This window comes from Staurois parvus, unplaced genomic scaffold, assembly GCF_062004578.1.
Source record: "Staurois parvus isolate SC_StPar_1 unplaced genomic scaffold, SC_StPar_1.0 ptg000376l, whole genome shotgun sequence".
NCBI classification, from domain to species: Eukaryota; Metazoa; Chordata; class Amphibia; order Anura; family Ranidae; genus Staurois; species Staurois parvus.
The window spans coordinates 820,387-832,930 of record NW_028318172.1 but is presented as its reverse complement, the minus strand read 5'-3'; the positions used below and the strand labels follow the sequence as shown (position 1 = coordinate 832,930).

The 12,544-nt window shown below is 44.3% G+C and overlaps 1 protein-coding gene across 10 annotated transcripts in view; it reads left to right on the top strand.

Moving 5' to 3' along the window:
• The window catches only part of LRCH3 (leucine rich repeats and calponin homology domain containing 3), a 119,473-nt gene that overhangs the window by 73,512 nt on the left and 33,417 nt on the right, over positions 1-12,544 (top strand). For all 10 annotated transcript variants that reach the window (XM_089685456.1, XM_089685455.1, XM_089685452.1 and 7 more), the window contains exons 5-7: positions 1,455-1,591; positions 8,219-8,328; positions 12,226-12,319. In XM_089685456.1, coding sequence (XP_089541582.1) covers positions 1,455-1,591; positions 8,219-8,328; positions 12,226-12,319 — 341 coding nt within the window. The remainder of the gene's footprint in view (positions 1-1,454; positions 1,592-8,218; positions 8,329-12,225; positions 12,320-12,544) is intronic.

Below are 12,544 nucleotides of genomic sequence, written 5' to 3'. Positions count from 1 at the left end.
CAGGCTGGTTGTAGGTGGCACTCCAAAGATAAAAGCAGAAAGGAGCTTGGGATCTGATTAGAAAGCCAAGTATCTATCTTTATTAGATAAAAACAGTAGCCAGGAATCTGCTTGGGACAGCATGAAATCAAGGCACCATGTTCTGGGCAGAGAGCATGATGTATGAACTAATCGATGCCGGCTGGAGCTCACATCAGGGAAATCCAAAACTGTGATTGCAAGTCACTATCTATATGATACGTGAGAAGGGGGGCGATGGTAATGCATATAGGGGATGTACCTCTTTTTCAAAAAAAGAGGTACAGCTATGTTGAGGAGACATTTTTGTTTTTCTTTATTATAGCCTAGAGCAGGGGTCTGCAACCTTTAAGACATAAAGAGCCACTTGGACCCGTTTCCGAGAGGGAAAAAAAGACTGGGAGCCGCAAAACCATTGCAACATTTAAAACAAATCCGACACTGCATATATTGTAAAAAGCGCTCTGGTCATGAAGGGGGTTTAAGGGCCCAGTAAGCAAAGGGTTAATCAGGGCCACAGTGTATCATCATAATCACAATCATAGCCTTAGATCAGTGGTGGGCAACCTTTTTTTTCAACTGAGCCAAATCTCGCCAAAACCACGATTGAAATTTATTTTGAGAGAAACATTTTTAAAACTGAAAATTCATCCCCCATATAGTAATTCATCCCCCATAGTAATTCATCCCCCATAGTAATTCATCCCCCATAGTAATTCATCCCCCATAGTAATTCATCCCCCATATAGTAATTCATCCCCCATAGTAATTCATCCCCCATATAGTAATTCATCCCCCCTATAGTAATTCATCCCCCCTATAGTAATTCATCCCCCCTATAGTAATTCATCCCCCCTATAGTAATTCATCCCCCATACAGTAATTCATCCCCCATACAGTAATTCATCCCCCATAGTAATTCATCCCCCATATAGTAATTCATTCCCCATATTGTGTCAATTCACTTACCTTTGCTCCGCGCGTTCCTTTCGCTGTGTTCCCGCGCCGTTCTGGTCTTCAGGGCGGACTGTGAGAGGAGAGGAGTTCGTCACGCTGCCCCGCCTACATCCTGACAGCCAATGTTTGCCAGCGGGCGCCCGGCACACAGAAGAGCTGCATTAAAAGAGCCGCGGCTTGCCGACCCTATTGCCTGTCACCTGGTGGGCAGTGTGCTCCGGAGCCACAGGAAAGGTGAAAAAGAGCCGCGGGTTGCCGACACCCGGCCTAGAGTATCTTATGGCTGAGAACCAGTGCATCTGACTCCTTAGAGATTTCTGTGCACCCATTGCAGATGTTGCAAGTACAGTTTTAGCCACAAAACTGAAAGTAGCTTGAAAAATATGTTGAACAACCTCAAATTCATACAATATTCTGACATGTTAGAGCAGTCATTACTTCTGTGAATAATTACTTTTGTTTTATTTTTTCCCTGGCAGGACTTGCAGATTTGCCACTAGTTCGGTTAGATTTCTCATGTAACAAAGTCACAAGTATCCCAGTATGTTACCGAAATCTGCGACACCTCCAGTCCATTATCTTGGACAATAATCCTTTGCAATCCCCTCCAGCCCAGGTATGTGCTTGATAACCTGACATATGTTGCCTGCATACAATGGTTGTCTTTGTTAATAATATAATGCCTACATTTGAGTTTTGTTTTCACAACATACTTTAACTTTCCTATTAAGATTCTTCCACAGTCACTCTGGATGTCCATCTTATATATTAGTCTTTCCCTAGTGAGATTCACACACACTGGTCTTTCCCTGTAATACACATTTTCTCGTTTCTCCTCTAAAGAGACTTCTCAGGGTCTGCAGGAGGTGGTATTAAGACTACAAATGTGTGTTTGGCTCCTTGCCCCTTCCTTCTTTTGCTTCCAACGTTTCTGTGCGACTGCACAGATTAAAGTGACTAAAGGTTTTTTTTGTTTGTTTTTTCTATTAAATTAATAAACATGTCATGCTTACCTGTTCTGTACAAGCTCTCTCCACTTCCGGTCCCTCACCAGGGCTCTTGGATTTTCTTCTTCATCCAGTGGCCCATAGGAAGTAGCTTCCTATAGGGGTCTCTTGCGAGCTCAAATCCCTCTGCTTGCGTTCATAGACCATGGGGCATGGCCGTGCCCTTGCTCCCTTGTCACAGAGTTTGATAGCAGAGGGAGCCAATCGCTGCTATAGATCTGCCGAGTGAGGAGGGACAGAGCCGGAAGAGCCGCTGCTTTCATGCACAGCGCTGGATCGCGATGGGGCTCCGGTAAGTGTACCTTAAGTAGTATCAGGTAAGTAATACCTTAAAGTGTTACTAAACCCACAACAGTAAAATCAGTCTGTATATGCAGTAAAGCATGCTTGTTATACTCACTGTGGAACCTAAGGGGTTAATGCTCTGCATTGTGTAAAAATGTTGTTTGAGCCTGACTTCACTGTTCCTCCCCCTCTTCCAGTGCCACCCTCTTATCTCATAAGACATATCGTATGGAGTCACTCTGCACTTGCTCAGTTTGGTGTGTATTGCTAGAGAGTGTTTTTTGTTTTTTCTTCTTGGAAGATTGCATGTGATCAGTACAGGGCCAATCAGCACTGTCCAGATAGAGGTCAGGGGTCCTGTATCCTGCTAGAGCAGAATGAAAGTTCCTCCTAAAAGCTTTAATATGTGCTTGGCTGGACACTGATAGAAGTCACAAGACTGCTCAAACTGCTGATGAGAAAAGGTATTTAGCAGTTTATATTTACTAAAATAATTGCACTTCCATGTTGTGTGTACTGTGGGAGACCAGATATAGTGAACGCAAGGTCCTGGGTTTAGTAACACTTTTAAGGCTTTACAACCACTTTAAAAAATATGCATAAAGGTTTCTCTGGTCTTCTGGACCAAGGTACCATTGTCCCAGTTCATATCAAAACCATTTCAGGGGTTTTACTCCTAACTGTTCTCTGTTCCAAACCTAAAAGTGGAATTTGCCACATCTTGGATCTTCAAGCTGTAAATGCCTTTTTCTTTGTCGTACATCATGGGACACAGAGCAGGCTATTCATGACTATATGGGTTATAGGCCACCTATAGGTGAATGGACACTGGCTGACTGTTTGGAGAGGAGGTCCTCTCCTATATAACCCCTCTTATACAGGAGGTGCCTCAGTTTCTTCGCCAGTGTCTCTAAGGTGGATGGTCACTGAAATTGTTGCTGTGCTCATGGAGCATATCTGAAAGTCCAAAGCAGTTCCATTAGAAAATCAGACTTTTATCGGATCCATTCAGAAGGCTATGAGCTAAAATGGATGGTACCTGAGCCTCACTGGATAAGGAGAAGAATCCTCAAGGTTTTGCCTGTAATGCAGCCTTGCGGCGCTGGACCCCATGCACATGGAACCCTGTGCCGTTTTTAAATCTGACCAAGGCTCTTCCAGGGGGGTGCTGTTCGGGTCCAAGACAGTAGTCCCTCAGAATAGGGACTGAGTCCTTTAAAGGGCTGTATGACAATGCCCACTGTGATGGTTGAAGGTTAGCGCCTGACTGAAGTCGGTGACCTGTGGCAGGACTGTTAAGATTCTTTTTTGGTTTTTTGTTTGTTTTTTTCACTCTCTGTAAAGAGAAACAAAGCTCTAAATTGGAGGGAAAGGGACCGGTGTTGTTACTGTGGGTTTCCACCAGGAGGAGTGCTCACTGTTGTTCCTGAGATGTGCTTGCTCTTTTGGTTTTTGGCCACTAGAGGGGGTGCGGCTGGAAACGGAAGTCGGTCATATTTTGTTTATCTGGAGGCCAGGGCAAAAGTGGGCTGTTACTGCTGAGAAATCTCTTGTGGCCGGGACATAGAGCGGGCTATTCAGTAGGGGCACGTGAGTACTCCCCTGATGGGGATGCATGGAGCAGTCACCCTAGGTGACTCCTAAGGCAGCATTTGCATTGAGTGTGTTTACTTCAGCACATTATTGCATAGCTGTATCATTGGGATCTGTGTTGCTAGTGGAAGTGCACAGGTTAGCGCTATGAAGTGATGTCTTCCAGAAAGTGGAGTGGGGGAGGTGCAGCGGGAAAGGGCACTAATGTACCACCACCATGTCCTGAGGAACCTAGCCAAAGGTCCGCTGTAATATGTTCTCCTGACAGACCAGAAGTGACTGGGCAGTCTGTGCCGCTGCGTCTATCTGACATTGTGGCTGCTACTGGGGCTTCTTCCTCAGCATATGTAACCAAGGATGATCTTGCTTCAGCCTTAGCGGGTTTAGAAGATAAGATTGCTAGGATGATTGCATCAGTTTCTCAAAGGACTAAGAAGTAAGATGGATCCCATCACTAGAACCACCAATCCTGGAGCAGGGATGGGTGGAGCCTGAGGACGAGTAGAGCTGGAGGAAGGTCAGGCAGTAGAATTTCTGTCTCAGGAGTCACAGCCTGAGGAGAAGCAGGAGGTCTCTGCCTCCTTGTCTCAGAAATGTTTAGTCCAGGACCTCATTGATATGGTACGGTCTGGATTCAAGCTACCTCCGATAGAAACCTCTGCAGTAACTTATTTGTCCCTGGGCTCTTTGAAGCCTTCACAGAGTACTCGGGCCTTTCCGGTGCATCCACTTCTAGAGCAAATTGTGTATGCTGACTGGGACCACCCAGACAAGGTTTTTGTTCCACCAAAGAGGTTTTCTGTTTTGTACCCATGGAACAAAGGTTTGTTAAATGGGGGTTGCCTGTAGTGGATGTAGATGTTTCATCCCTGAATAAATCTTTAAAATGTCCTGTAGATAATGTACAGGTTTTCAAGGACCCAGCAGATAAGAAGCTGGAGTCTCTTCTTTAAGGCCTCCTTCTCCCTGGCAGGTTCTGCCACACAGCTAGCTGGGGCAGCTATTGACAGAGTCTTTCTGACCGCGTCAAGCAACGGATTGGAAGACCATCAGTGCAGGGGGAATGCTCAGACGAGAATTTGGAGGATGTTCCGTGTGCTTTGTGTTTCGCGGTTGATGCTCTTAAGGATTAAGTTCAGCAAATTTCTCGCCTGGCCCTCTTAACCGTGCACATGCGCAGAGTTTTGTGGCTGAAGAGTTGGTCAGCAGGACTGACATGCAAAAAATTTTTTTGCAGGTTTTCCCTTTCATGGGGAACAGCTGTTTGGGGAAGATTTTGACAAATATATCCAAAGGATTTCAGGGGGTAAAAGTACTCTTCTACCCTCTAAGAGGAAATTCAGACGCCTTTCTTTTAAGGTGTCGGGCTTCAGTTGGTGGGCCCTCATATGCCAGGCAGTCGTTTTGCCACACACAGGTCCCAGCCTTCAGAGGTAGATCCCAGAATCAAAACCCAAGGAGGTCCTTGGTGCAAAAGTCACCCCCACTTGTTTGGGTGTGGGGGGGGGGGGGCTTTTCTTGGATCATCACAGCACACCGGAGGTCACACCCCTCTTTCTGGAATGTTACTTCTTGCTACAAAAAAACGAGGTATTTCCTGTGTATTAGGGATTATATAGGGGAGGACCTCCTCTCTTGTTGGTCGGCCAGTGTCCATTCACCTATGGGTGGCCTATAACCCACAGTCATGAATAGATGGTTCTGTGTCCCGTGATATACTCCAACAAATGGATTTGGCAGGTAAGTATGTAGAAAAAATCCAATTATTTGGGTCCAACAAATCTGAAGGGAGACCACTAGTAATCACCTCCTTTCACTAGGGAGACATTCTTGCTTTTGTGGACATCAGAGATGCTTACCTACATATCCCATCTTTCTTGCATATCAGCAATTCCTATGGGTTTCTGTGGGGACCCTACAGTACCAGTTCATGGCCTTGCCCTTTGGCCATCTGTATCTCAGTTGTTACTAAGGTATTGGCCCTAATGAAATTTTAAGCCATTCCCATTGTGGGATACTTCAACTACCTCCTTTTTGGATAAACCGTTGGTGCAGGCTTTGATATCTTTTAACTGTCCAGACATTATAGCAGTTCTGATGGATCCTGACCTTCAGAAATGGTTGTTTGAACTGACTCATCATTTGGTGTATCAGCTTCTTGTCTTGGACACTTATTAGGCCAGTGTTCCTTTCACACCAAATCTTTGGACTGCCCAGTCTTGGGTTCAAACTTTATACTCCACTCACGACAGATGCCAATCAGCCTATCAGGCTTGTCAGCCATGTACATTCCTGACATACACAATTGGCAGGCAGATTTCCTAAGCTATCATTGCTTAGACCCTGGTGGAGTGGCTTTTACAACCAGTATGTTCCATGACCTTTGTCACAGGTGAGGAATGCCAGATGTGGACCTCTTGGTCCAACATCAAACTAGACAGGTTTTTATCCAGGCACAGGGATCCTCTTGTCTAGCTGAAGCAGTAGATTTTCTGGTAGCTTCGTGGGATCAGTAAACCCTAATCTTTGCATTTCCTCCCCAGAAACATTCCTTTTCTGCTCTGCAGGTTCAAGCTGGGGAGCGTTCTGGTGAACCTCATTGCTCCACACTGGCCCAGAATAATGTGGTACTCTAACCTGGTAAGACTCCTGACAGTCTATGGTCACTGCCAGATCTTCAGAATCCTCTGTCTCAAGGTCTAGTTTATTATCCTGCTCCTCAGTTGCTGGCTGTTGAAGCCCAAGGTTTGAGGGACGGGCATCTCTGAGTTTGTGAATCCTATGTTGCTCAAAGCTAGAAATTCTACTTCCCACTAGGTGTATCAAAGGACGTGGAAGACAGACTTCACTTGCTGTGAGTCTTGAGGCTTCTACCCCAGGGGTTTCTCCATGTGATAAATCCTCCTCTTCCTGCAGTTGAGTCTATACCAGTTTTTCACTTTCAGCACTATCAAGGACCAGGTTTTTGTCCTTTCTGTCCCGTTTCAGAGACTGTTTGCCTCCTATAGCACGAGAGCTTTTTACAAGTTGTCTTCCCTGATCTTTTCCCTGTGACTGCGTGATACCTAAACCTGGTTCTCGCTGTGCTTCAGAAGTCACAATGGAGACATTCCTCGCTCTATTCTAATCCCCAAGGATGTTTATCTTGTACCTGTCACCTATATAAGGTGAGTGTCTGAGCTGGCGGCCTTATCCTGCAAAGACCCATATTGGTTTTGTCTAGGCTCAGGACTTCCTCCTTGCTTAGAGTAGTTTCTGCCTTTCACCTCAACTAAGCATTGTTCTACCAGCGTTCTGTCTGGTTCCAGTTTGCCCAAAAGAAATTCTTCTCCGATGTGGTTTGGGTTAGGAGAGTCTCAGTCACTGCTTCTTTCAGAAAGACTGCTTCCTTTTTTTGCTATCCATGTATCCCATCCACGTATCCCATCCACGTATCCCATCATGTATGGACAATAAAAGGGTGCACTGGCTTCTCATACAGCCATTTCTGTGTGGCCCAGACAGACTATTGTTCAAGCATTAGCATACTAAGGATTAAGGTACACCGCTATTTTCTCGATTTTTCATTATCCAATGCCAGCTTCAATCTTACATTGGCACTTTAGATAAAAATTAAAAATGAACAGACACAGGATTATTAATGCAGAAAAGACTTGCGTTGTCTCTTCTGCAGTAAAGCTACCTGCCAGTCCACCCCTGTACAGTGGAGCTGTGCATGTGCAGCTCACTGTACAAATTTGGAAATGCCAAATTTTACAGAATTCCTGTTCATGTGTAGAAGTAACGTCATCCCCGCCAATGACACCGGCTGGCATTCAGGCCCTGAAGCAGCCGCTTGAAGATGTCAGTGGCCAGACGGGGAGCTCTGGGACAGTGCATCGCAGATGATTACATTTTCCGCTTTAAGATCCTTCAGGCAGCTCTTTGAGCTGCAGGTAGCCCCCAGTTAATTTCCTTCTACCTGTTTTGTTGAGCTGCTTTTGGACATCCCTAAAGTTAAAGCGTCCAGCCTGCCACAATAGACTGGAAAGGTTTCTGTACTCACTATAAAATCCTTTTCTTTAAGAGTCTTTGGCTACAAAGATAAGGCATGCTTGTTGTACAAGGGGTCAATTTGCCAGCATTCAGTAGGCAATAGTATAACCCAAAGGTTAAATCTTTCTTTGTCCCTCAATGGAGTCTAAGAAAATGTTTTTACAGTGAGTACAACATTTAATTCTTTTATTTTTTTTTGTCCACAGCACTCTAAATGTATTACAAATTCAAGACCATAATGGCTATGCATGTCTGTTTTTAGGTGTGTATGTGTATATTATAATTTTTCCATTTTAACAAATTTCATGTGTTTGTCTAAATAGATTTGCATCAAAGGTAAAATTCATATATTTAAATACCTGAACATAGAAGCTTGCAAGAATGCTTCAGATTTACCAGAGTATGACAGAAGACCTCTAGGATTCGGTTCTTGGTTAGTAAAAAATCAATACATGTTTTCACTGAATGTAATATTAGTAACCGGAAAATATATAACTTTATAGCTGCATTTTAATATATCTAAGTAAATAAAACCCGTTTTTTTTTCTTTTTCTGCTCTTGCATTTTTTACATTCAGCCTGTGTCTGCTCTGTAACCTTAGACAAGGTCAAACAGTAAAGGCGTCTGCTTTATATGCCTGTTTGTCTTAAAGCGCATCTCTGGGAAATTGAAAATACCCCCTCACAGTGGGGCTGTGTTTGCATTGCAAAGTTTCACTCCTAATTTATTCTTATGGACAGTAAAAACTCTTTCTTACCTGATCCTTCACTCCCCTATGCTCTGGTGGTTGACTGTCTCTCAGCATCTACACGTCCAGTGCATCGGTCTTGATCACATTAGGACCTTAGACCACTGGAGCATAAGGGAGAAGGTGCTTCAGAAGTTGGTCTAGTACAGTGGTCGGCAAGCCGCGGCTCGCGAGCTACATGCGGCTCTTTACAAACTTAAATGCGGCTCTTCTGTGTGCCGGGCGCCCGCTCCCCTCCCTCCTCTCGGGCGCCCGCTCCCCTCCCTCCTCTCGGGCGCCCGCCCCCCTCCCTCCTCTCGGGCGGCCGCCCCAAAAGTCAGGACTCTGCAGCTGTCAGGATGTAGGCGGGGCAGCCAGGATGTAGGCGGGGCAGCGTGACGAACTCCTCTCCTCTCACAGTCCGCCCTGAAGACCAGAACGGCGCGGGAACACGGCGAGAGGAACGCGCGGAGCAAAGGTAAGTGAATTGACACAATATGGGGGATGAATTACTATAGGGGGGATGAATTACTATATGGGGGATGAATTACTATGGGGGATGAATTACTATGAGGGATGAATTACTATATGGGGGATGTATTTTCAGTTTTAAAAATGTGGCTCTCAAAATAAATTTCAATCGTGGTTTTGGCGAGATTTGGCTCAGTTGAAAAAAAAGGTTGCCCACCACTGGTCTAGTAGAACAAAGGATCGGGTAAGTACATTTTCTTTTCTATGCACCCTAGACCTTAATGAGTAGGTAAATGAGCTATCAAGTCCTGCTGAAGTCACAGAAATAGAAACTCAGTATACTAACAACCTCCCATTTTATTTATATTAATACCCAAGATGCCAGCTTTTCTTAAACTTTAAAAACGCCATAAAGGGAGAGAGTCCTTCTCCCTATTCAGTCAATCTTCAATTGGGATACTCAAAAATCTCCTCCCATACAATTTTTTCACCATACTTCCTCCTCATTGATTTGAAGTTCCTGATCATTTTTACACCAAAATAAAGTGCTCAACCTCTTCCATAATCCAACCAGCACTCTCCTCATTAATTTCGTACAGTACATACCAAATCCATCCTGCAGACAGGAGTGAGCAAATCCCACATTCACCTCTTTTATCTCATGCACCTGTGGATTGTTTGTGTTCCAATCCTCACTGCTGATTGCAGTCCTCCGGTGTTTATTCTACCCAGGGCCACTGATAAGGCAGTACAGCCAGCCCTCCTGTACTGGGCCCATGCCCCATCTGTTCTGGTACTAGATCCTGCCGTCTCATTTCTAAACATCCCATTGTACCAACTGAAGATGTTTCTTCATTCAAAGATTCTACAGATGGGATGTCTGAGATTCTCTTAAAGGCTCTCTTTACACTTGCAGGGTCAGCTATTGCCTCAATTTATGTCTGTTAAACTGCAGCTAACTGGTCTAGGGCAATGAACAGCCAACATGATCCTGTAGTCAAGAACCTGTACTTAATTGAACCTTCTGCCCCGAAAAGTTCAATTTGTGAAGGTTATGGGTCTCATGGTAGCCTCATTTTGAGGCTGTTTCATTTACCCAATTTCATTTGAGACCTCTGTAACACAACATCTTTTTGACCTGGAAGAAAGATCCTTCTCTTTCTCTAACCATGCTCCTGTTATGCCAAACATGGAATTCCCTAGCTTGGTAGATCTTCAACACAGCCTTGACAACAGGGAAGTCTTTCCTTCCATATCAGTGGAAAGTTATGACAGATGCCAATGTCTCAGACTGGGGAGGATTGTTTCAGTTCCTCCAACTTCAGGGGACATGTTCGTTGCTGGAAGCCATGCTCTTCCATCAACATCCTGAAGCTTGTAGCAGTAAGGATGGCTTTGCAACATGTGATACCCACTACTGCAAGGACACCCAATCGGGGTGCAACCAGATAATGCCATGGCTGTGGCCTACATCAACCACCAAGGGGGCACCAGGAATCATGCAACCTTGAAGGAAGCAAGCCAAGTTATCTTTTATCTCTTGGATGGCGAAACACTATCCAGCGATCTCTGATGTCCACATCCCAGGAATGGTCAACTGGAAGGTGAATTGCCTCAGCTTGTCACCACCTGGACTAAGGGGACCAGGGATCCTCTAGCTCTTGCATTGGATGCCTTGATAATTCCTTGATTTTAGTTCAGGATAATCTATGCAAGCCTTCCAGAGCGAATTCTTCCTTGCCTGCTGCTCAAAAAGAGAACATGAGAGGAAATTGGTTTTCGTTACACCAAACTGGCCCAAAAGAACCTAGTGCACAGACTTGTTCAAAACTACTAAGAGAAGACCAATGGCTTCTTCCCAACATGCCAGACCTGTTTTTTTTTTTTTCTTTTCTATCCTGCTTCTCAGTCACAGGCTTTAACAGCGTGGCTGTTGAAGCGCAAGTCTTTGAGAAAGGGGGGGGTTAGGGTGTGGCCTCTCAGTCTGTCTTTCCTACTTTTGCTAAAAGCAAGAAAAGACACTTCCAGGTAAGATCTACTATTGTACATTTGAAATCCTTCTTTGTCTTGTGTGGGCACTAGGACATTAATCTCAGTGTCTACTCTGTGCCTCGCATTTTGGACTTTTTACGATCAGGTCTTGACCAAAACTTGGCCCTTAGTACTCTGAAGGAAGAGTTTGTGGCCTTAGCCATCCTTTTATGTCCATTTCGGAGTTTGAGAGACTGTTATCACTGTGAGGTTAGTATAAGTGCAGTCCTTTTAGCTAAGTTTTAAGCGGTTAACTTGACTGTAGTAGTTTTCACCTATATATCTTCTTGTTTGGTAATTTTGTTTTAGGCTTTTGCTATGACAGATTAGCTCTTGACATGAACAGATAAAGCGAGCGTAAACGGTTTTTGAGGAAAAAAAAAATAAAAAATTGTGGCACAGCTCTTAGTGGACGGCCTATTCGAGTATGCTGTCTATTGAGAGCACAGTGTGCATGTGCCGGGGAAGTCACTGGCTGTTACACATGTGAATATTTCCAAAACGGTGCACGTTTATTTCAGGTACTTATATAGCGCCGTGAATTTACACAGTGCTTTGCATATATATTGTACATTCACATCAGTCCCTAACCCTCAAGGGGCGTACATTCATACATACACATACTAGGGACAATTTAGACAGGAGCCAATTAACCTACCAGCATGTCTTTGGAGTGTGGGAGGAAACCAGAGTACCCGGAGGAAACCCACGCAAGCACAGGGAGAACATGCAAACTCCAGGCAGGAGGTGCCGTGGCTGGGATTCGAACCAACGACCCTAGTACTGCCAGGCGGAAGTGCTAACCATTTAGCCACTGTGATGCCCATGTTTAGGAAATTTAGGTAAGCCGTATTATAGGCTTACCTATATGTATGAGATAAAAATCTTCGTTTACTACTGCTTTTAACAGTGTTCGTGTTTCAGTAATGGAACTTGATTTATCAGCTCTGTTTCTCATGTTTTAAAATCACTTAATTCTGATATAACTCAACCTCAGTTACTGAAAATTCACAACATTGTAGTTAAATCTTCAAAAATCGATCTTTTGATTGGTTAATATTTTGTGTATTTGTTCTTATGACTGGTGTATGTCTGTTTTAGCCATGATGATGTATACCCCAGTCGCTCTTATGGTGCATTGGACTCTGGTTTTAACAGCGTAGACAGTGGAGACAAACGGTGGTCTGGAAATGAGGTAAGATTTTTCTGATCAAGGGTGGTGTTTTTTTTGTTTTAATCACTGTTATTGCATATAATAACAGCAGGGTGCCGGGTACCATGTGATAGCTGTGGGCTAATCATAGCATCACAATAATAAGCAAGTTATCATGACTAGAAGCCATTCATTTAAACTGCTTAACAGTTACAATACCTTACAAGCTGTATTTATATCTTGACTTTCGACAAACTGCTATTCTTA